Source organism: Simochromis diagramma, unplaced genomic scaffold (genome assembly GCF_900408965.1).
Source record: "Simochromis diagramma unplaced genomic scaffold, fSimDia1.1 OVJJ01000421.1, whole genome shotgun sequence".
NCBI classification, from domain to species: domain Eukaryota; kingdom Metazoa; phylum Chordata; class Actinopteri; order Cichliformes; family Cichlidae; genus Simochromis; species Simochromis diagramma.
In genome coordinates this window covers 10,581,083-10,604,677 of record NW_024387250.1, presented here as the reverse complement: position 1 = coordinate 10,604,677, position 23,595 = coordinate 10,581,083, and the positions used below count along the sequence as shown (strand labels likewise).

At 42.8% G+C, this 23,595-nt stretch overlaps 2 protein-coding genes across 4 annotated transcripts in view; one reads left to right on the top strand and one right to left on the bottom strand.

Annotated features, from left to right (window-relative positions):
* map3k21 (mitogen-activated protein kinase kinase kinase 21) overlaps positions 1-6,032 on the bottom strand; it is a 29,055-nt gene extending 23,023 nt beyond the window's left edge. The window contains exon 1 of one of the 3 annotated variants that reach the window (XM_040001199.1): positions 4,302-6,032. In XM_040001199.1, the coding sequence (XP_039857133.1) occupies positions 4,302-5,094 (793 nt within the window). In that variant the 5' untranslated portion in view covers positions 5,095-6,032. The other 2 variants (XM_040001198.1, XM_040001200.1) reach the window with 2 other exon arrangements.
* A 433-nt stretch (positions 6,033-6,465) lies between these two features.
* The window catches only part of pcnx2 (pecanex 2), a 39,874-nt gene continuing 22,744 nt past the window's right edge, over positions 6,466-23,595 (top strand). Inside the window, exons 1-15 of the mRNA XM_040001103.1 lie at positions 6,466-6,933; positions 8,263-8,465; positions 10,652-10,769; positions 10,865-10,901; positions 11,783-12,318; positions 12,408-12,596; positions 14,247-14,729; positions 14,821-14,998; positions 15,075-15,225; positions 15,355-15,497; positions 15,884-15,962; positions 16,232-16,367; positions 20,953-21,095; positions 21,370-21,523; positions 23,348-23,380. Coding sequence (XP_039857037.1) covers positions 6,781-6,933; positions 8,263-8,465; positions 10,652-10,769; positions 10,865-10,901; positions 11,783-12,318; positions 12,408-12,596; positions 14,247-14,729; positions 14,821-14,998; positions 15,075-15,225; positions 15,355-15,497; positions 15,884-15,962; positions 16,232-16,367; positions 20,953-21,095; positions 21,370-21,523; positions 23,348-23,380 — 2,736 coding nt within the window. The 5' untranslated portion in view covers positions 6,466-6,780. The remainder of the gene's footprint in view (positions 6,934-8,262; positions 8,466-10,651; positions 10,770-10,864; positions 10,902-11,782; positions 12,319-12,407; positions 12,597-14,246; positions 14,730-14,820; positions 14,999-15,074; positions 15,226-15,354; positions 15,498-15,883; positions 15,963-16,231; positions 16,368-20,952; positions 21,096-21,369; positions 21,524-23,347; positions 23,381-23,595) is intronic.

Sequence of the window (23,595 nt, the reverse complement as noted above, 5' to 3'; positions counted from 1 at the left end):
CTCCAGCGCTTCTGTGGCATCTGTCAGGTCTTCACTAATCTACAGAAGATGAGTGTGTGGAGAAACAAGGAGAGGGAGGGGAACACAGAGACAGTGTGTTGAAGTCTAACAAAAGGCAGAGACTGATGGGAGGATGCAGTTGCACACGCTCCAAATGAACTCTATCAGTTTCAATGGCATTCAAGCATGCATTCCTGGCATACTACTGCTTGCACCAAAATATGTGTGAAACTCCAATGATTATGCGTGCTGGCTCAGGGCCAGGTTTCAGTGTGACTTCCTGCTCATATTTGCTGCTTTATGGAATCCACCTGCTCAAACTTTAGGAAAATTATGCAAGTCATAGTGGACTAGAACACAAAAAGGGAGGACCTGGATGAATCTAATGAATAATACTAAACAAAGTAAGCACAATAAGGGTGAAAATGGCAAAATATTCCAACCAAAATTAGCCATAAACTTATCCTCATAAAACTTTGGCATTCTTGACCAGAATTGAATAGATATATGCTAAACCATCAGAGGCCCTGTTTTAGCCAGGAAAAGTCCCTGTCTGTTTAGTGGACATACAGTACAAATTACATTTAGAAACCCTAAACATGCAAGTTGCATGCCCAACACAGAGCTACTCTGGAAAATTTCCAGTGCACATAACAAGCCGCAGGGTTGTTTCATAGTAAACTCCATAAATGTCACCACAACAAACCCCATTTTCTAAAGAAGAAGCTAAAGAAGAACTCTCTGCTTAAATTATAACGCTAATGTTTTAAAGATTAAAAAAGAAACAAAAACAAATGTTGGCTCAAATGCAGCCACAAAAAATAAGAAGTGGCAAGTGGGAGCAGGATGGAGCAAGGAGGAAAATAACGAAGTAACAAGGGAAACCCCCTTAGTTTGTGGCAATAAAAGAGTACCGCTGCTCTCTGGGAGATTAAATATGAACGGAACAAAACAAAACGAGGGCTTTGAGACCCTCCGAGTCCTAGCCATTCTTCTGGCCACAGTAGCCTAGCAACCGCTGCTTGACCAGTCCATTGTGTAAACGTATGTTAAGCTTTTATCCTCATTAGCAACATTCCTCCCTGCAGGCTGGGATTTTACAGATTAGGTTGAAAAACACAAAGGAGATTGGGCAAATCTTGCTGACTTCCAACATATTACTTTACAGGCTAATCATTGATCAAATAGCTGTATGTTTGCCTGTGTGGAGCATGTGTACACTCCAAGTTGATAAATGACAGACAGAGAGTTGAGTAAAGCCTGAAAGGTTTAGTGTATACTTGTACAAGTCCTGGTTTAAACTGAGAGAAGACAATGAAACAGTCTGACAGAACAAAATGTCTCAAAATCAACAACTCAAAACACAACAGAATTAAAAATGACAAAAACTGCACAACAGATATCAAATGCCATTAATGTGGATCGGTACAAATGTTTAGATGCTTTTCTGATTGACCTAAGCACACATAATGCCAAAGCAAACAGACAACTGGGAACTTTAGCAGATGCAACAACTTTCCTAAGCTGGATCTCCCCCTCTTTTTTTGTAACTGGGAAAACAACCCAACACGCCCCAGGGTGCCATTTTTCTATTTGTGTTTAGGAGAGAGTCTTTTGTGAACTTGCTACCCTAGTTCTACACAAACACATACAGTGCCATCCATTCTCAGTTTATTTAGAGTGTACTTTATATTGACTTCAGATTTTCAGACTTCTGAAAAATCGACTATTGGCATAATTTTCTGTCCTCTTTCTGTAGGCATTGCTTATTATTGTGCTCTTCATTCAGCTATGTGATAGAGATCTGAGTTCAGAATTTCATTATACCTCAACTTTGCAGAAACACACTAATCAAAGTCTCCTAATTTTAGTTTAAACGGTCATCCTTTAATAAAAGCCTATGCTATATCTAGGTCACAGTGAAGTGGCAGGACAAACATAAAGAGTTGCGTTAGCAGCACTGTGCCTGTTTGGAGGAGTCTGTTTGTGTATGTTCACCAAACATCCGATTAGCTCAAACAGTCTAAACAGCAGTTAAATCCTTTCTCTCCATCTGCCCTATAATTAACACAAAGCTTCATCCTAAATAAGACTGCTTGAAGGGTGGGGCTCTTCTACACTGTTCATAACATTTAATCAAGTGTGTCACACGCACAAAAACACATCAACATGAAACGCATTTCAAAATAATGTGATGATTATGTTTTACTGATGGCTACAAAAGCTAGTAACTTATAGCTATAGTCCAAATTATTATTAATAAGTTAACAGTATCCATAGGCAACATTGATTATCAATAGAAACACCCAAAACAGCATGAATTATTGAAATTGCATATATTGAAAATATGTATTTGTAGGGAAGCGCTCTTACACATTGGTATGTTATTATTGTAGCATTTCACAGTGCTTATGTGCTTTTATCCATCCATCCATCGTCTTTCCGCTTGCCCTTATCAGAGCAGGGAGGGGGGAGAAGGAGGCATCGCAGCTACCATAGGCCAGGAGGCGGGTACGGGCAATACAGAATCACAAGTTAATTTAAGTTAACATGTCTCTGGACTGGACTGTTAGAGGAAGCCAGAGCTGTGCTTTTATGACTTTTTAAAAGGTTTTTTTGTTTTTTTTATTGCCATAGCAAAAAAATGCCTCAGTTAGAGCACTTTAGTACAAATTTTCTTACTTTTGCCACTTCCCTTTACATTTGCCATAGTCTTAGCCTTTACAGCATGCCACCGCAACATACCACATTGCTCAAGCATTTCTGTGACTAGGAGACTCTCCATGCCTGTGACCAATGAAGTAGATCACAAGATTGTGTGGTTGTCACATCAGCGGAGAAGAGTGTGACGTTTATCACAACTTTAGTGGTATCTGCTAACTTCGAACCACAGAGAGACCCAAATCAGCACATTTTATATTAAGTAGTTTATCATAAAGCTGTTAAAAATTAATAATACCAATAACTGAAAAAATTTGGAAGCAGAAGCAATAACAACATATACATGCATACATGGGACTTTGTGCATCACAGTTCTTTTTAAAATCCAATCACACGTCCTGACCTATGATTACGGAGGGTCTGGTATGTGTACATTTCACAGGTTTCGCCCCTGTGTTCACACACTGCTTCCCAGAGCTGGAGATAAGGGATCAGTGCACTGGAGCTGTTCCCCACATGGCCCAGGGTTGATAAGCGTCTCCGGTCACAAAAGGGAGAAAAAGTGTTTGGAGTCAAATTACACACATAAACACACCTGAGTTGAAGTGAGCAGCCTGTGTCAGTGGGTATGCGAGTCAGAACCTTTTTCTCATCAAGACCTGTCCATTCATTATTCAGTCCTGGGAAAGTTCTCTGGCCTGTTGTCAATTACCAGTCCATGGTGGAACCGGCACAGTTGGCCCAATACACTGTACCAAGTGCAGCTAAATGAACTGTTATTTTTTTAAAGGCTCAAAAGTGAGACCTACTCAAGAATTTTTGTTCCTAAACCAAATGTTTATAGCAGTTGTAGTTCTGTTGAAAATCCATTACGTAAAGGTTATATTTCTTAAAAAGCCTAAACCAAACTTCCATATGATTTCTTTTTCCACCTATGAACTTTGCTACTGCCAGGTGGTGATGAAGGACATGGCCCGATAGTGTTAACAGATTGTGTCTACCTAATATGTTTGTTAAATCTCCGAATTTATTTGAACAGCATTTCACCTGCTGGTGGAGAGGGGTCTGGAAAGCAAGTGTGTGTGTGTGTGTGTGTGTGTGTGTTAGTCAAAGGATAAGGAATGAGTCAAGAGGGAGCAGCCCAGCTGAGCAAACTGACTTCATTTCACATCCTCTTAATAGCATCCCCCACCACTTCATAAACCACAAACTTCTTAAACTGTAAGATGTCATGAGTGCAGAGCAGTACTATGGCAGCTGTGGTGAAACGTGAGAAATAGGCAACCTCATATTGCAGTCACAATGCTGTGCTTCCAAATAACTAATAAACATACACTGAACCTTTCCAAATGTGTCATGTGACTAAGGAAATGGTAAACTATCATTATTTGTGTGACAGGTTGGTACATGTGGAGTTGCAAAACAGCGCTGACACATATTCTGGGATGATAGAAACATGAAACAAGTGATTTAAAAGAGTTAGTTAACACCTAAAGAGTGACAGAGCAGAATGAAACCAAAGCATAACTAACATAACATAAATGACTAAAAGATGAAGTGCAAAATATCCTTCTGCAAGTTATGTTACCTCAATTTATCTGTCTTAATCACAAACATCACACACATCGATCTTTGCTTACTGTTGCTAGATTTCAGGTCACGATGGATAATGGGTACCACGGCCTCCTCGTGTAGATAGTGCATCCCGCGTGCAATCTGCACAGCCCAGTTGACCAGGATGTGTGGAGGGATCCGCCTTCCGGTCAGCGCCCGGTTCAGTGTCCCGCCTCGAGCATACTCCATGACCAGGCACAGGTTAGGCTCCTCCAAACACACCCCTTCCAGTTTAATAATATTGGGGTGCTGAAGCATCGAGAAAAGTTTAGCTTCTTGTTTAACACTGGCGGCGGTTGCCGTTATGTCTTCATCTGGGTCCTGCCGAGCCGCCTTCACAGCGACCTCCTGATCTTTCCATGTGCCCCGGTAAACCTTACCAAATCCACCCACGCCTATGATCTCCTCTAATACCAGTTCACTAAAAGGGATCTGGACGGGCGAGCTCGGGACTCGCTCTGGTACCCCCGTCGACACACTTGTAGCTGGGAGACGGTATATAGCGGGCTGATAGGTGACATAATTGGAAGGGAAAATCCCTACCCTGTGGTTGATTTTCCCCGTCCACCATCCCTCGTCCCCGGAGATCGCAGCGTCCTTGGACAGGACTTCTACTACATCACCTCGCCTGAGGCTGAGTTCGTCCTCGCCGCTCGCCTCGTAGTCATAAGCAGCGGTCCACAGGGATCGAGTTGGGCACAGCGGGGCAGAGTGAGCCCAAGCCCGAACTGAGGGGGACTCTGCCCAAGCATGTTCCCCGGTCCCACCGCCGCCCGGCCGCCCTTCACCGTTTGGGAAAGCGGCCTGCGAGACATCCATTTCTCGGTGGCCGTAGCGACACCATAGGGTGCAGCGCTTTTTGGACAAAATGAAAACTTTAAAAAGGTAACTTGTAACTTTTTGAAATCCTCATGCTGTCACATATAAGACACTATCCGATGAAAACAGAGGAGGGGGTATCCTTGTGCACTCCACGCTGTGGTCAAACTGTGTCCAAAGTCCCGTGGGAGAGCGCGTCTGTATCCACGTCGCCACTCCGGTACAAGTGTGAGGGTCAATAACTAGCTAGCGAGGTTGCTGGCTAAGTTAGCCGAAATACGGGTTAGCTAACGACGCTTTTTAAAGCTCCCGGTTAATGCCAGTAAAGCGAAAAATAACAATTAACTGCCAAGCCAAATTAATTTAAAGCTATCACAAAACACGGTCTGGTTCTACTGAATGCTAACGTGAAAAGGCTAAAGTTAGCTCTCAAGTTACCAAGTTTTCGCAGGTGCCTCAAGAGGTGCACCTGCAGCGTCCATTCCGACCAAATACGGAGAGGCTCCGCGGAGTAGCTTTCACTGTGAGAGTCTCTAGTAAATCTCATATAGTCACCGAATAGCGAAACGGACGGTTCGTGCGCTCCTTTGTGGACTTTTAACTGGAATTTCAACTGCATTCCAGACTTCTGGCTTAGCTGATTAGCTTAGCATAGGTCAGCCTGTTGGAAAAGTTGCTCCTCTCCACTTTGAGATCGGTTAATTCCAAAGTTTATTTCTCTTTCGGTGATGTGCGGGGAAAAAACAGCCAACGGATAAGTACTCGGGAACCACAGTATATATCCTGTACTTCCACACAACAATACAGGGTATAAAATATGAAACTGAAAAAGATCCGTCAACTTTAATCAAAACAAGACCCCGCTAACGTTCTCGCCAGACGGAGTCGGACCCAGCAGTGGCTGGACACAAGATCAGGGGACACGGCTGGTGCTCCCGTTGCAAGCTGCGCTGCGCTCTCATTGGTGGACACCTGACACGTGACCAAAGCAGCAGCAGCAGGGGGGAGGGGGAGGAGTCACTGTAGGAATGCATGAAGAGAGCGCGCCTTCAGGGAAATTATAACGATAGTGGACCACAAAAAGACACATGCATAATATAATATAATATAATATAATATGTTTTGCATGTTTGCACCGCTGTACATTATTTTTAAACGTAAGCTCTAAAACCTTTAAATACTGTGCGCAATTCATGGTCTGTACATAGGATACAAATACATTGTATGTAATGCACAACGTGGCTTGATTGCATGTCGCAAAGTGTTTGACTGAAGGTGGAACTCGCATAATGGACATGGATGGATATGGAGAGAGGAGGAGTGAAAAAGACAGAAGGGAGGGGGTGGTCAGAGCTGCGCATCTGTACAGGCAAGCCTGAGAGGAGAGAGAGGAAGGATAGAGACGAACATGATGAGGACCGCGGCGGCAGCAACAGCAGCAGCAATGCACGCATCGACACTGGGATGGGAAACGGCAGACGAGAGGACAACGCTGAGGAAGACCGAGCCATGAAAGGAAAGACTCAAGAGTCAAGCTGCGTCGCGCCAACATGGAGGCGTAGCGACAGTAGCATGCATGATTAGATAGAGGAGATCATTTCATTGTAGCCTAGCAGCACCAGCATCATCATCATCATCACCATCAGCCAGTCCAACCTGAGCGGAGAGGAGGGGAGAGGAGGGGAGATGGGCTCACAGGTTGTGCAAACCCTCCGTCAGGGGGTCTGGGCATCCCTGACCGGGGGCTGGTACCACGACCCGGACCAGAATAAATTCAACAACTCATGTCACCTCTATCTGTGGATATTTCTCCTGATGTTGCCCTTGTCTCTCCATCTGGTGAGTTTTTATTGAGGAACGTGACGTTCAAGGCCGTGCGTGGGGTGTAAGGTGCCCACACTACCTAGGTAAAATTGTAATAATGCCCCTGTTTATCCTTGGGAGAAAAAAACAACAACCACAAGCTGTAGGAGAATGGAATATCACGCAATGTTGCAGCTGATGGAAACACAAGGCCAGGAAAAAGGGCACTGTCGCAGTATTTTTCTCCCGCATGCAGTAAGTGAAAGCATGGCTGCTCCTGGATGTGACAGTGGTGGAGCCAGAAAGCGTGAAATGTGGTTCACTAATATTTTCCTGCCATGGGCTTTGATAAAGGTGCGACACTGGCTGCATTACTCCCAGTGACAATACACGGGCTGATGATGCTTCATGCTATATGGTGATTGATAGAGGCAGAAAGCCTAGTTATATATAGTCTCGACTTTTACTGCCCAACCTCCACTACAATACAATACAATACAACCAAATTTGACCCCTTCTTCTTTGAAGGGACATCTTCAGTGACCTCTGTGTTCTGCCATACAGCTTACCTATAGGTCAAACACATTAACCTTAGCTGTGATGATGCTGACTCCACCTGCTTTGTGAATAGGCAATTAATACGAGACATTATGGAAAAACAGTACAAATACTGAAAGGGTAATGTGACTTGATTGTGCAAACAGTGCAATGGCAGCTTATTGTACACAGAGTACATTTTTGTAAGCAGTTTATCAAAGATAATTGCTGATTATATCTGTTTTGGTGATCCCGAAATTAGCCAGTCACATATTTTAGCTATTAAGGCAGATGGTGATGTGTGACTGACACCTCAGATGGTAAACACTTTGGCACTGATTCTATATTAAATTGTTGTTGCTGACAGTTTCTAGACTGTGTGAAAACATCCACTGCTTCCCCTGCAGAAACAAGACAAGCTTTCCGAGGGAAGGTGTTTCAAATTTCAAGTTTTTTAGCGTTTTTTGTGAAGGTCGTATTCAGCGCAGGATAAATGATGGAAGGAAGTTGAGGGACAATAGCAAACATTCAAAACAGCAAGAACTCTCTCTGGGACATTATGACTCATGATTGGCATGATACTTTGCCTTTGATATTCCTGTTCTTTGCTACGGGCAATTTCTCCCCAGTGGACTAGTAAACTTTATTAATCTACCAATATATCAAAATCAGATCTTGCAGTGTGCTGAGGCTGTGTTGCAATATAAATCAAAAGAAATTGGTGGTGCTAAAGCTTGAAGAATTAAATCAAACTCTGTCCTGGTGGAGTCAGGAGATTCAGGAAATGCTGATTTCAATATGACTAAGCTCTTCCTTTCTTCTCCACAGGCTTTGCCTCCCACTACAATGGCTCTGAGCATCTACTGCTCCTCCATCACTGTTTTCTTCGTCCTTATCAAGCTCGCCAACTATCGGCTGCACTTGATGTTCGACGAGGGCGAGGCAGTGGTCCGCAGCAGCCTTTCTGACCTCAGCAAAGCTCAGGAGAAGAAAAGTAATGCCTCAGATTCTTGCCTGCCCCCCAGCATCAGGTAAAAACCAAAAACACAGTGAGTGGGATAAATATGAAATAGCTGTAAATATATAACTACCAAGAAATAATTTTCCTTGTGCCTTGAGCTGCTCCCCTACTCGGATAACCAACACAAGATCTAGGCCAGAGGTATAAATCCCTAATGACACAGCTTAATTATTAACATGAAATTATACATTTAGGCCTGAGACCCAATTTTAAAATAATACCACCAATACTAAACATAGCCAAGCATCACTCTCCATTTTAGTCCCGCCTTTCTTTCTCTTTATGTGTCTCTGTGCTTTTCTCCCTCTGTCTGAGATGGGATTACTTTCATGATCAAGTGTCTCAAAGTGGGATGCACTCTCTCTACTTCATTTCAAAGACTCAAAGTACAGTTTCGGTGAGTGAGCGAGCTAATGAGGAGAGGTCAGTGATCTTCAGTCAGCCCCTTCACTGAGACACTTGATCTGCACAGAGACCAAAAAAATCTTGTTCTCTGTGTGAATGTGTTACATTTAATTGAGTTGAGATGAAAAAGGAAATACAAACGAAAGTATTTCTTTCTACTTTTTCATCTGTAAGAGTCAGTGTGTTTTAGAATTTAAAATAGAATTTAAAATACACCTTTAAAAATGGTGCACTGATGTAATGAGTTCCATAGACTGTCTCTGTCTCTGCTAACTTATGTCAACTATAGACTCCAAATCAGTTGACATCTTGCAACGTTTTAGTAGGTACTTGTTCCTCGAAATTTCCCTCCCAAGGAACTTGTAGGATTTCTTCACACTGTTAATTTTTTCTCTGTCCGCTGATGTATCAATTGCTGTTTTATGGCTTTTACATGTGAAACTTTATATAAAATCGTAGCGACCAGGTTACATCTTGGCTGTTTGTTTGACAAGCAGCATGCACACACACACACACACACACACACACTCAATTTGGCACCTTCCTGCAGGGTTGAGTGGAGGTGTGAGCATATTTATTTGTATTTCAGAACATACCCAGTATAAAAAAATAACCATATTTTACTTCTGCTTTACTTCTGATTTTCCATTAATGCTGCTCCCTCTGTTCATTCACCTTTTATTTCACTCGACTACCACTCTCCAGCCTCTCCGTCTCTCTCTCTCTGTCTGGTTTGTTGAACTGGGAATGAGAGGGAAAAGTGTGATGTTGTGTTTAAAAATGTAATCAGCCATTTCTGCAGTACACTTTAAAGCAGTTCCCAAACAGTCTGCTGTGAGGCAGAAAAACATCCCTTCTTAGAGAAAGATCAAAACAACTCTGGACCTGAATTGGGGGCAGCAAAGGATACTTGATTGTGTGAAAGACATACGCTTGTCGAGCTTATTGCAAAGCAAAAAAAACTTAAAGGCAACACTCTTGCAAAGGGGTTTTATGCTAAGTCTAGATGCTTCAAATGGGCTTCCAGGATTTCCTTAGTCGTACAGTACAGTCCAAAAGAGACAGAAGAATTTAGATGATAGAGATACTGTTTAAGGCAGATACGATGCATGCTGAAATTTTGATTTGCCCTTTGGTAGACTTTGGGCACAAAATGTTTGCAACACCTCCTCTAAAATAATCAAGCATATTTTTCTAGCAATTGTACGTATGACCTTTAGAACTGTTTGGCACTTTGAGCTCCACAAGCTCAAGTTTTTGAACTTTCATAAAGCCCTGACCGCTGAGAAGGGACTTTTTGAGGGTAATATATTTCTATTAGAACTTAATTTAAACCTCTTAGGCCTCTCTGTGGCGGAAATCCTGAGACGCTCTTCAAAGGTTCCTTTTCTCAAATTTTAAAGTATTGCTTATCACAAATATAGCACTTCAAAGTGTTGCCGTTTCTTATGTCTCTGCACTTTTGAATCCTGCTCCACCTCTTGGTGACCCAGCTCATACAATCGCAGTAAATCAGCAGGTGATTATGTGTTTACCATTAGGGTTAGTCTGTAAACAGCTTTAAAAAATAAACAAAAAAATGTCTTTACATCAGTTTTTAGAGTTTTCCTTTAACTGCATTGGGACTAAAATTGAGTTTTAATTCATTTCCATGTATAAAGCAGTATATTTGTGTGTTCTTTATTCATCTGTATCTCTAACCTGTACATCACTGTATTTAAAAAAATGTGCTACATTATTCACATTCTTACTTAACTGTGTCTGTTTTCATCTCATGTCTTTGGCCGTTAGGAAGAGCAGCACAGTCCCTGACAGTGTTGCCATGACTACGTTGGCTCGGAAGCGTCCCAGTTCAGTGATCCAGGTGACGGTGAAACAGACTGAAACTGACCCGGGACTGATTGGGGTGGTGAGAGAAGGTTTAAATATTAACACCTGGCAGTGTGAGGATACTGTGTTATGTCTAAATTGTAATCCCAACCTTTTGAATTGTCCTCCATACAGGACTGCTCAAAGTCAGATGAGGTGAAGACCGTGGAAGGTAATGCTAATCTAAGATACAGATAGTTAACTAATAAAGGAAAAAAACATGACAAATGGACTGGTTCTTATATAGCACTGTATTCATCCCCATGGTGACTATTTGTAAACTGCAGATTGATTTTGTGTTTTGGAATGATCGAGTCATCTCAAATTGTAGTGTTTCATTTTTTTTTAACCTAGTGAAACTTTGGCCAGACTGACACTAAGTATGAAGTATGAAGCAATGCCAATAGACTACCTTGTGGTTATTTGGGATGTTAAAAATGGCACAAACAATATGACTAAGAGATAAGCATGCAAAAACTGTGAAGACAGGATGCAGCAGTTTAAAACTGCAGTTCCACATTTAACCCTCATGAAAGGTTCATTGTAACAGACCTGTTTCCTGTTTAGCGTGTTGTCAAAATCAGTCTGTGCTGAAAGAAAGCTGTTCCTCTTCCCTACTGTATTGGATGGCTTCTTACACGATCCAGGCCAACAACTTCCTCCCAAGGAAACATCACAGAGTTAGCAGCCGGCCAAATATGAGCAGCTGACTGCTTTCAGTAAAGTTATGACCTAATGGACTGGTGATTAGTAAGAGCCCAGTCAGCTGATTGAAAAAGGAAGAAAAAAAAAAGAAATCCAAATCCTCGGGTGCAATGCACCAGATTATTGTGCAAAAGTGGTGCCATTTGTTTTTAATAGTAGAAGGATGAATCTATAGCTTCCTCCCCAATGGGAAGATATCTACTGTAATAGTTTGAATTGTGTGTGTTATTGCTGCAGCCAACTAATATGGGTATTATACTATTTCCACTGTAGGATTTAAAGCTTTATTGTGGCTTTTATTAATATTACGCTTTAAAATCAACAAATTGAATTTGCATTTCATTCCAGAGAAAGACAGAACTGCTGCAGAGGAGAGGCCTGTGGAGGGAGGCTTGCAGCCAAGCCCAGAGCCATCTCCTGATGATCTCTCTAGCCCCAATCCTGATCAGGCTGCCCCCCTGCTGCAGGCCCAGCAGAGGCCCCCATCCCAAGCTGAAAAAGAGGAGCTCCAGTCTGAATGTGCGGGTGGGATAGAGAAAACTGATACAGAAACAATTGAAACTGAACCTGTGAAAGAAGGGATAGACATTAAGGGATCTTTGACAGGGATTAACAAAGAGCAGTCGGAGCAGGAAAGGACAGCAGAGAAAGAGTCAGAGCAAGACAGAATAGAGGAAAAAGACTCTGAGGATAAAGAGACTGCAGACAGAGAAATAGCCGATGAAGGTTTGCCTTCTTCCAAGGGAAGTGAAGATGAGAGTGAGGAGGAGAGTGAGGAGGAGAGTGAGGGGCATAAACAGGCCTCAGATGCCAACAACAACTCACTGGAGACTCCCCATGAGGACCAGGAGCATGTCATTGAAATCCCAGAACCTCCTACACAGGTAGACCTCATAAAAGAGTAGGACGACATGTTTGATCAATTTGAATTTGAAGGGCCGGGTTTATTACGAGTATTTTTCTTTATGAGTAGGCTATGGAGGAGACATACTGTTCTGATGAGATTGAAGTGGTTCTGGTAGACAACTCTGGCCCCGGACCTGTGCCAGCTCACTTGGACGACAGCGACACAGTCAAGATCATCATCACTATGAGCTGTGATCCTCAGACTGCTGCTCAGTTGGAAGAGAGCGTCAAGCAGAGCCTTTTGGAGAATGCACAGGTCAGAATCAATTACTCAGTTACTTTTAAACACATAATGTTTGTTTCTTGGAGTTGTCCCTATTTACATAGCTTTTAAAATGTTAAAATGATCTCATTCCACTACCCAACTGTAGTTGCATCACGGTGACTTCATCATTTTAAATGTCACAGGCACACAGGTCATTGAACACCAGTAATAATTTTGACCTGTAGAAACCTTGGCATCTCTTGGCAAGTGTTAAAATACATTTTTGGTCAGCTGAAGAGAACTGTAATAACAGATGTCACTAGAGCTGAACTGAGGTCAGATGTAGAGATTAAGTGTTCGCCTCTGAAAAAGATTTTCAGATATACGTGAAAATGATGTCTCATGCGCCTTGAACCACTCTTTCACAATTGGCTGTAGCTCAGGTGGCAGAGCAGAAGGTCGGTGGTTCGATCCCAGGCTGCCTCCTGGCTGCATGGGCAAGATACTAACCCCATGTTTGCCTACTGGTGGTGGTCAGAGGGCCTGGTGGCGCCAGTGTCCGGCAGCCTCGCCTCTGTCAGTGTGCCCCAGGGCAGCTGTGGCTACAATGTAGGTTGCCATCACCAGTGTGTGAATGTGTGAATGACTGAATGCATTGGGGTCCTTAGGGACTAAGTAAAACGCTATACAAATGCAGGTCATTTACCAATTTGAAAGATAAATGCTGGCATTGTCATCTTGAAATATTCCCGTGCCTTTAAAGAAGAAAAAAAATCCATTAATGGAAAATCCTGGTCTTTCAGGTAGTCAGTTGACAACATTTTTAGGGGAAATATCATTGCTGAACCTGGATTTGACCAACCCTAGATCATAACACAGCCCCCATCATCACTTCATCCACCTCTTCTTACCCTGATGCACCCAGTCAGGGTCACATTTTTATGCTCCCTTGCAAACTGAAACCTTTCTTTCTGACTAGCCTCTCTGATAAGTGGTTTCTTTAATGCTCCACAAAGAGTTATCTTTGTGTGGAAATGCTCTTACTTTCACGATTAAACTAACCATGAGTGCTGCTGTTGATTTTTTTCACAATGTGATTTCACTAAACTTTGAAGTGATCTCTGTTCATCATTGAAGATGTTTTTCCAACATATTTCTTTCCAGAAGATCGTGGTTCACTGCTTTGCTCCCAGGTTTTAATAATGTGTTGGACAGTTCTTAACCCAGTTTTAGTAGTCTAAGTAATTTCCTTAGTGGTTTGTTTTAAACCAATCTCCTTCAGTGCTCTCAGGTTCATGCTGTAGATGACCAAAGATAGCAGTAAACAGTATAAAAGCTCATTTTTTCCCAGCGAAATCAGACCTTTATTCAAATTTGATTCAGCATCTAAATGTCTTTTTGTGTTTTCATTGTATTTCTTTATTATTTTATCTACTTTGAAATTGTGTACCTTTACTATTTTCTCATACATTTGTTTGGTTCTTAGCTGGTGTATGAAACTCAAAGTGCAAAAGAATTTGACAGTGTTTGTTAGGTAGACATATTTCTAAGTCTCCAAATATATGCAGAAGATCAGATTTTGTATTCTGTGTGTGTTATGGTGTTCAGTTTGTCGGCTGTTTAATGCCGGTTGATTTATGTCAGAGGTGTTGTTACGTTCGAGGGAAAGTACAAGTGACATGTCTCTGTGTACCCTGCAAGGCTCAGAAGGATGCAGGAGAAAGTCACATCAAAATCCCCGTCATCACCTTCGACTCCCCCGAGGAGGAGAAGCAGGACTCGGAAGAGGGAGAGGAAGTGATCTGCTCAGAGGACGACCTCACCCCGAAACAGCACATGACTACAAGCCAAAGTGAAGAGTTCCACTTATGCAGAGAAACCACCAGCTCTGAGTCCACCATGCTCGAGTGCGCAGATCCAGAGCAGAAACGTCTTAGTCTGCAAATCACCGCTGACAGCACACCTAGTCCACAGCTGACAAATGATAACAGCTCGTCGGGTATCGACGTCCACTCCCACCCAGATGACACGGACCCTCTGGAAGCAAACGTGGACTCACAAGGGTTCCTGCGCCTGCCCCAAACTCTGGGTCGCTACGGACCTGGTGGGAGGACTCACATCCGAGGGCTGAGCATGGACAGCGGGAAAGATGCAGTTCTGCTTTCAGGCCGCTCACACAACACGGTATGTTGATATATTTGCCCCTTTGTATTTCTGTGTCCATTTGGGAAATGACCACCCATAAAACTCACAAATATTTCTCATTGTCTGTCAGGCTACCATGACCAGTTCCAAATCAGACCTGGAGGCAAAGGAGGGCCAGATTCCCAATGAATCAAACTTCTTGGAGTTTGTTTCCTTGTTGGGATCCCTGAGTACCAGAGGGGGAGGTGGCAGTACACAAGAAGAGGAGAAGCCAGAGCGCAAGGAGGAAGTTGAAGCTACAGATGAAGGTAAAGAAAGATAGATAGAAGAAAAAGGTTGGAAAGGTGCATTTGATTAAAATGATCTCCTTTAATCCATGTACAGAAAATCAAAGTGCAACTTCGAAACAAGATGAAACAGTAACCGATAGCAACACTGACAACAAACCAGAGAGACCCAAACCACCCACCAGTCTGCCTACCAACACACTACAGGCTATACCACCTACACAGATCCCAATAGTCTCTCCTGACAGGTAAGCGTTCCATTAACTTCTCACATGTTTCAGCTGATTTCACACACACAGATATAAGCACATGTTTACAGCACTTATATAATCTATTAGCATCCAGGATCTCTGGCTGATTCTGTTTCTTGTCTGCAGTCCACAGACAGACAGAGAAAAGGATCCGGATTACGATTCCCTTCCTTCGCAAACGTCTCAATCTGAGAGCTCCATGCTGCAGGTCATCTGCAGACCAGAGGCTACCAACAAAGAAGAGGCCTACACCTTTCATACTGTACACCGTAAGTAGCTAGTCTTGTCCAGCGTTTAGACTGCCTTATCTTTTTGTTAGTTCTTAGAAATTTCATGTGTTTCATGCAGGAGACAATTGAATTGCCTGTAGTCACAATCAACAACCATGTGCTGTTAATATCCTCAGTCAGTATCTGGGGGGGTCTAATAATATTATGATCTTCTGTGCAAATACATTGTGTGTGTGGGAAGCATTGCCAGCAGCTTCCCACACACACAATGATAGCAGCTTGTAGATTATATGACAATTTCCTGGAATGGCTCCAAGATTTTCAGCCCTTCAGTCTCAGATGGCTGCAATGCTAAACAAATCCAAGCTATTATTATCAAAATAGAGCGTGTCTGACTAGTTCAGTGTGTCTGTTTGTGTCACCAGGAGACAGGCCTCGTAAGCTGTATGCAGAGAGAGCTCTCAATCTGCCGCTAGGAGCAGAGCTCATTACCGGCAACATGTGGTACTGCTGTTATATCTTCATTCCACGCTCCACCCGTCCCCCTCTTCATCTGTCTGCAACAAGTTGTCTATTATAAATAATTTTTATTTTTCTGTTGTTTTTTCCCTTCTTTCTCTACCTGCATGCTGTCTGTAACTGCTCCCATGAGCTTTTCTAAACATCATCTTATGTCAATGCCTGTTTCCATCCTCTGCTAAACCGTAATCTCTGCCTGTATAATCAAGTATATTCCACATACTCACATCAACTTCCACTGTGTGTGTCTTCAGTGACCTGCTGTCGACTTCCTCCAACTCAGAGTGTCAGGACGGCCTTGCGGGCGGTCACAGTGACTGCCCTTTCCAGCGACGCATCATCCCTGCACACAGGCTTCGGCCACGAAGAACGCACCCCGAGATCTTCCAGGTGTCTGTCTCCTTTTTGTATGTCTATATATATATATATATATATATATATATATATATTAGGGGTGCAACGATACACAAAATTCACGGTTCGGTTCGGTTCGATACTTTGGTGTCACGGTTCGATATTTTTTCAATACAAAAAAAATGTTCATGCCTTTTTAATTTGTCATTTATTAAAATTATAAATATATATTTTAACTCAAAAGTACAGTTTTTAAATTTAATGTTGCTGAAACAAAAGTAATTAAAAAAATAAATATATCACTGTGATTGAGGAATCACTCATCTTTGGAAAAGAGAGTTTATTACAGAGAAATGGCTCTTTCCAAAATAAAAGTTATACTATACGCTTCTTCTGGGCTATATTCTCAGCAGCATATTGTAGCGGGTCAGGGCTGTTCGGGGTTCTGTTTGTATAGTTATGTTTTGTTTATGTTGCCATAGTGACGGGTGACGCCCTCTCGCTGCGACGGTGTGTCCTTCCGGGGTCAGAGGGCGCCCTGTGTGTTGTTGTTGTTGCTGTGCGGTTGCCACGCTGAGCAGTTAGCTAGCGGCAGTGTTCTTCTGCAGATGTCAATAAACGGCTGTGCTCCCTGGCTAGCTCACGGGAAGCAAGACCAAACAACACCCCCGTCTCCTCGTTGTCTGAGCTCGCCACATTGGTGTCAGAAGTGGGATGATGGTGGCACCCCATGTTCTGACCCGAGTGACTTTTCCCCCGCCGGTCGTGACCGGCCGGTGCGCCAAAAGAAGGCACCTGGACATTTGCAAAGTGAAAGCAAAAAACAAGCGCAAATTCAAACGCGATTTCAATATGTCACATATTGACAGTGGCTCACGATGCCAATGACATAATTACCCAGCTACATTTCCGAAAGAATGCAAAAGCATTGACATATATTTTTCCTTCCTACAATAGCCCGAAGGGCAGGGCAGAGATAGATTTTGGTAGCTCGACTGGAAAAATCGCTAGCCCCGGGATGTCGGGCTAGCGATTTTGCAAGCCCTGTGTTACAGGCATGGCCCTTTAAGGATGAAGCCTGATGGGAAATGTATTCGGGATGTGTGTTAGCGGGACTGCCTGGTGTGTGTGTGAAGAGAGAGAGCGGAGAAGGGGGAAAAGTAACGGTTAGCTACAGAAGAGACAGAAAGAAAATAAATAAAAGGAATATAATAACTCCCTCGACAGCCAGAGTTGTGTCGGCGATGCTCGCTGTGAGTAAACTGTTTCAGCCCACTGTACGCGGTGTTCGTGCCTTAGAGAAGAAATAAAGTTCGGTGAAGCAGTTTCCTACGCCTCCTTCGATCTTTTTGCTAGCTGAGTTGACCTGTATAGTAAGCTGTTGCCGGCTACGAGTCAGTTACGGAACCTTCAAGTAACTGCCAGAGGTTTCCTTACTACGGTTCGGGGCCGCGGATCTGGCGCGGTAACACCTGTATCTGATTGAGGAATCACTCATCTTTGGAAAAGAGAGTTTATTACAGAGAAATGGCTCTTTCCAAAATAAAAGCTATACTATACGCTTCTTCTGGGCTATATTCTCAGCAGCATATTGTAGCGGGACAGGGCTGTTCGGGGTTCTGTTTGTACAGTTATGTTTTGTTTATGTTGCCATAGTGACGGGTGACACCCTCTCGCTGCGACGGTGTGTCCTTCCGGGGTCAGAGGGCGCCCTGTGTGTTGTTGTTGTTGCTGTGCGGTTGCCGCGCTAAGCAGTTAGCGGCAGTGTTCTTCTGCAGATGTCAATAAACGGCTGTGCTCCCTGGCTAGCTCACGGAAGCAAGACCAAACGACACCTCCGTCTCCTCGTTGTCTGAGCTAGCCACATTGGTGTCAGAAGTGGGATGATGGTGGCACCCCATGTTCTGACCCGAGTGACTTTTCCCCTGCCGGTCGTGACCGGCCGGTGCGCCAAAAGAAGGCACCTGGACATTTGCAGGACTTTGTGTGGGGCAATGGGGTCGTCGGGGACGACTGACCCCTTAGGTGGGGGCTATGTAGCGGGTCAGGGCTGTTTGGGGTTCTGTTTGTACAGTTATGTTTTGCTTATGTTGCCATAGTGACGGGTGACGCCTTCTCGCTGCAACGGTGTGTCCTTCCGGGGTCAGAGGGCGCTCTGTGTTTTGTTGTTGCTGTGCGGTTGCCGCGCTGAGCAGTTAGCTAGCGGCAGTGTTCTTCTGCAGATGTCAATAAACGGCTGTGCTCCCTGGCTAGCTCACGGGAAGCAAGACCAAACGATACCTCCATCTCCTCCTTGTCTGAGCTCGCCACAATATTAAACATATCAGGTCCCCATAAGGAGAATCATGTGCTAACGGCTGTCTAAATGACCCGGGTAAAGTTTGTAGCATGCATGCTTGTTGTTTTTGTCTGCTTCCACTTGTCTTTGCACTAGGATGATGTCGGCGTAAATGTGCAGTCATATTCGTTGTGTTCCCACTAGTGCTGTCAGCGTTAATCTCGTTGAAATGACGTTAACGCCACAACACGGCAAATCTCCGTTAAGGAGCTACCCCTGCGTGGGGCTAGACGGCTAACATGTTAACGAGCTAACTGTGCGCTGACACACTAGTTCCCACCCATGTAATTGAGCATTGCGTGGCACATCCAACATACTGTTTTACTTTAGTCCATGACCAAAATAATTCCAAACGCCAGATCTGAATGAGGGTGGGGGAGGTTCAATTTGCCATGTTGCAAGGAGAGCTTAACTTCTGTCTGCTAGCTTGCCCTGCTCTCTTCCTTCTGATGATGCTGTCTGTGTTGAGCGCTCAGTGGATCTGCGCTAGACAGTGCAGCCTAGGCGGAGTAGTCGAACGCAGATTCACTGAGCGCTCAACACAGACAGCATCGTCAGAAGGAAAGTTGATAAAATAAATTGCAAATTTTGTATTGTTCGATACATATGCGTACTGAACCGAAAGCACTGTATCGAACGGTTCAATATCGATACGAGTATCGTTGCACCCCTAATGTGTATGTGTATATATATATATATATATATATATATATATATATATATATATATATATATATTTGCTTTGCAACCCAGTAGCATCAAATTTATAATAAATCTGATATGAAAATAATCTCAAGAAATGTTGTAAAGGGAGTCAACAAGAAGCCTGAGAATAAACAAGGTTACAAAAGGGGTTTGTAAATGTTTTATAAGGAACCCAAATGATGTGAGATTGACAACACATCTGCTTCCTTCTTTAAAAAAAACTCCTGAGGTACTTTAACCAGGTGAAGAAATGAATCCATTGATAAATTTATCAGGGTTTTTTTGTATCCAAGTACTTAATTTACAGTAACTCTTAATATAACACACCATATCTGTCTGCCTGTTTCTCCATAAACTCCTCCTATACCATAGCAGTCGAGCAGCCACAGTTAGCGCACAGTCACAACTTAAATCCTTCGTATTTATGTTAACTATTGGGATGTCATCACGTTGCTTAGCAACCACCTACCAGCAGGCTAAAATGACCCATTTGTAACATTTATGCACATATAAAAGCATAATTGTAATTACATGAGAATAGCATCTAATTTAGCAGATATTGAATTGAATATGCAACCAGTTTTGATGTCTCCAAATTCAGATTTTTATTACCACATTAGACATTTTAACTTATGAAGTCAAGTGTCGTGTATTTACGGACTACATCAAAAGTTTAATGTTGGATGAGTAGCTTTTTTCCAGCATGTAATTGTATGCCTTCTTGTCACGTACGTTATTTACATGCATAGATAACCCATAATAGATGTAAATGTGCAACCATTATGAAAGTTATGAAGTCCCCTGTTACTCCACGGGTGTATATACAATTGAACAAACACACCAGTTTTTCATTACACTTCATGCGTACACTCATTTTTAGAAAATGGATGGTTGACGTGATCCCTTAATCATACATACATCTAAATTAAGTTTGTTGTACATAAACATAAACAGTCCCATATTTATATGCTATTTGTCTCTACTGTTGTTACACTTTTCTCAGTGTGGTTACTAGTAATAGCAATTCATCCATCCATTTTCTTAACTGTTTATTCAGGTAGGATTGCTCGTGCCATGCTCAACTTAGGAGGAGCCTGTCAGCTGTAATAGAGTGAGCAGCGGTTACACCCTGGACAGGTTGCTAGGCTGTCACAGGGCTAAGATCGCATATAAAACAGCATACCGGTATATTTTAAAATATATATATTCTATATGCACATTAGAATGGCCCACTTAACTTAGCTAAATCCAATTAATGTCTTGTCTCTGTCAGGCTGTTGTAGTAGCAAGAAGGTCAATCCTGAATCAGTCTTTATTGCATCTGGACCCAGACGAGCAAGAGTGACATAAGCTGTCTGGATCAGTTATTGAAGCTGAAACATCAAATTACGATTTGCGAATGAATCGGTACTGCACCTCATTTTCAGAGATCTGGTTATAAAAAGACTGCATTTTGAATTATGCGGGATCATGTAGGTTTCAAACAGCAGACTGTTTTTGTTTTCTGTATTATTGCACTGAAATTCCAGTCGGTGTAAGCTGCTTATGTCTGTGTGCATGTGTGTGTGTATGTGTCAGGAAGAGGATTCTTTGGATGACTCATCAGAGACGTCCACTCAGGAGAAGCCGGCCAGGAAAATTTATTACAAACTCAAACTGTTTCCTGGGAAGTGGATCAACATTTTATATGACCGACTCACACTGCTCGCCCTTTTGGACAGGTAACACACAAAACCTGCTGTAAGATCTTCCAGCTGTTCACACTTTGAAAATAAAATCTAGTTTACATACAAAATTTTAGAGATGAGTTTTTGTATGTCACGTTAGTATTTATATCTCCTGTATCCTTCACTGTGTGGTGAAGAACATTGTTCAGCAGCAGGTCTCTCTTTGAGTCACTTCTTTTCTTTGCACTCTTCCTTCCTAATAAGGTATTAGAGGCTCTGCTGTGACCTGTCTCTGCCTTTTGCATGTGCTGCTTTTTTTTTATAATAGAAACCAGGATGTTCTGGAGAATCTAGTTGCAGTCTTCATGGCCTTCCTGGTTTCCTTTCTGGGTTTTGTGCTTCTCAACCATGGGTGCTTCAAAGACTTCTGGATCTTCCAGTTCTGTCTGGTCATTGCCAGCTGCCACTATTCATTACTGAAGGTAAAAAAGTCTTCAGTCCAGGGTAAAGATGCTGTATATCAAACTGAGAACAAAATCCAACATGATGTAATTGCCACATTAATAGGTACAGCTTGTGCTGCGTTTAAGGAATAAAGTGTGAGGTCAAAATATTAGCCATGGGCACTAAATATAGACAAAAAGTAAAACTGACCTCAGACTTGCCAGTTCCTGTTTGCTCCCACTCACTTCCTCTCTGCTGAAATGCAGCAAAGCCTGCACGCTAATTTAGTCAGTCACTGCTTTATAGACCCTCCAGCCTCCAGAGAGAATATTTAGCCAAATATAACGAAATATGATATATACAGAAACAAGGAAATGATGACCTACCTCAGACACTAAACTCCCACTATGTTATGCTGCATATTTTCTCGTCCATGAATCGCCCTCTCATTATGGTGGAGAGATTTGTATGTCCTGGTGATCCCTGGAGTTATGTGCTATATAGGATCTCCAAAGGCAAACAGGCCCTGAGTGAAGGGCCAGATTAACTGTGATTCATAGGATCTCTATAGAAAAAAACAACACTGGGCTATGTTAATTTTCCTGGATTGGGGATACTAGGAACCAGGTCTGCTGGAGGAGCTCATCAGTGAGTGTCTGGTGGCCAGGGCTTACCCAGGTGGCTCATTCTGGCCTATGGTCCAGCCCTCCTGTTGGTCAGGTGGTAGTCAAAAGCAGAGGCTTTGGTGTTCTGCTGCTTGGTGACTGAATTAATGTGCTTCCACCAAAGAGTGGCTGGGCTCAGCCTTAGAGACAGGGTAAGGAGTTTGGTTATTTGGAAAGGGGCTAGGAGTAGAGCCACTACTTCTCAACATCAAAAGGAGCCAGTTGAGGTGGCTCAGGCATCTGACATGGATACAGTCTAAGTGAGATGTTCCAGGCATGTCCCCCCCTGCAGGAGATTTCGGGGCAAACACAGGACACGCTGGAGAGATTACATCTCCAAGCTGGCTTTGGAATTCCTTGCTGTCCCCCCAGAAAAGCTAGAGGAGTTGGTTAGTGAGAGGAAGATCTGGGGGTAAAAGTAAAGTAAAAGTAAAATGTATTTATTGAGGCAAGAAAGCAGTCATAAAGTGCCTTTCAGACTATCGGTAAAAAAGACAGCTAATGTGAGGTCAAAATGAGCACACATGTACCAAATAAAACAACAGAGAACACAAAAACATGACCCTAACATGAAGAGAGAGTGTTAAGCTATTCCACAGTTTTGGTGCTAAGATTTGAAATGCATAATCCTCCTTAGTTTTCAGACTAGTATGTGGGATCACAAGAAAACCTCTATCCGAGGACCTAAGGATCCAGCATTGTGAATAGGGGTGGAGTAATTTGATGATATAGTTGGGGGCTTCACCCAAGGCCATACAAGTAAGAACCAAGGTTTGTAACTGAAACCTAAGCCTGACTGAAAGCCACTGCAGGTGCTTTAACAATGGGCTGATATGATCAAAATTTGTGCGTGTGAGTTAAAAGCTTTGCAGCCGCATTTTGGAAAGATTGAAGGAAATTGGTAAATGCTTTAGACAGATAAGAAAATAGTGAATTACAATAATTTAAGTAGGAGGAGATGAAGACATGAACAGCCATCTCCAGTTCAACAGCAGTCAAGGATTGATCTGAAGTGAAGTCGAGGTTCTAAATCGTAGCTTTTACAGTGGATACTTACACAGATAACCCAATGACGCAGATGAGCAGCAGAAAATGGATGAATGGGTAGATGAAAGGTTTGGTGGATGGATGTTATCAGACTAAAGTTGGTATTATCGCTGCTGTTTTCAAACTGGCTTTCATGGGTTTGTTTTGCAGAGTGTTCAACCAGATGCAGCTTCACCAACCCATGTAAGTTTGTTTCTTTGTTACTGAAAAAAATACTGAAAAGATTGTATAATAATCACTAATAATTTGGAAACACGTGCATCCTTGTTGTGTGTGCGTGTGACTGCTCTTCCTCTTCAGTGTGGCAGTTTTTGATATATGATGTTATGAATTTCAAAACACTTCCTTTTTTCCATGTGAATAATTTTGACTGGTGAACATGCAGAGTGGCTACAGAG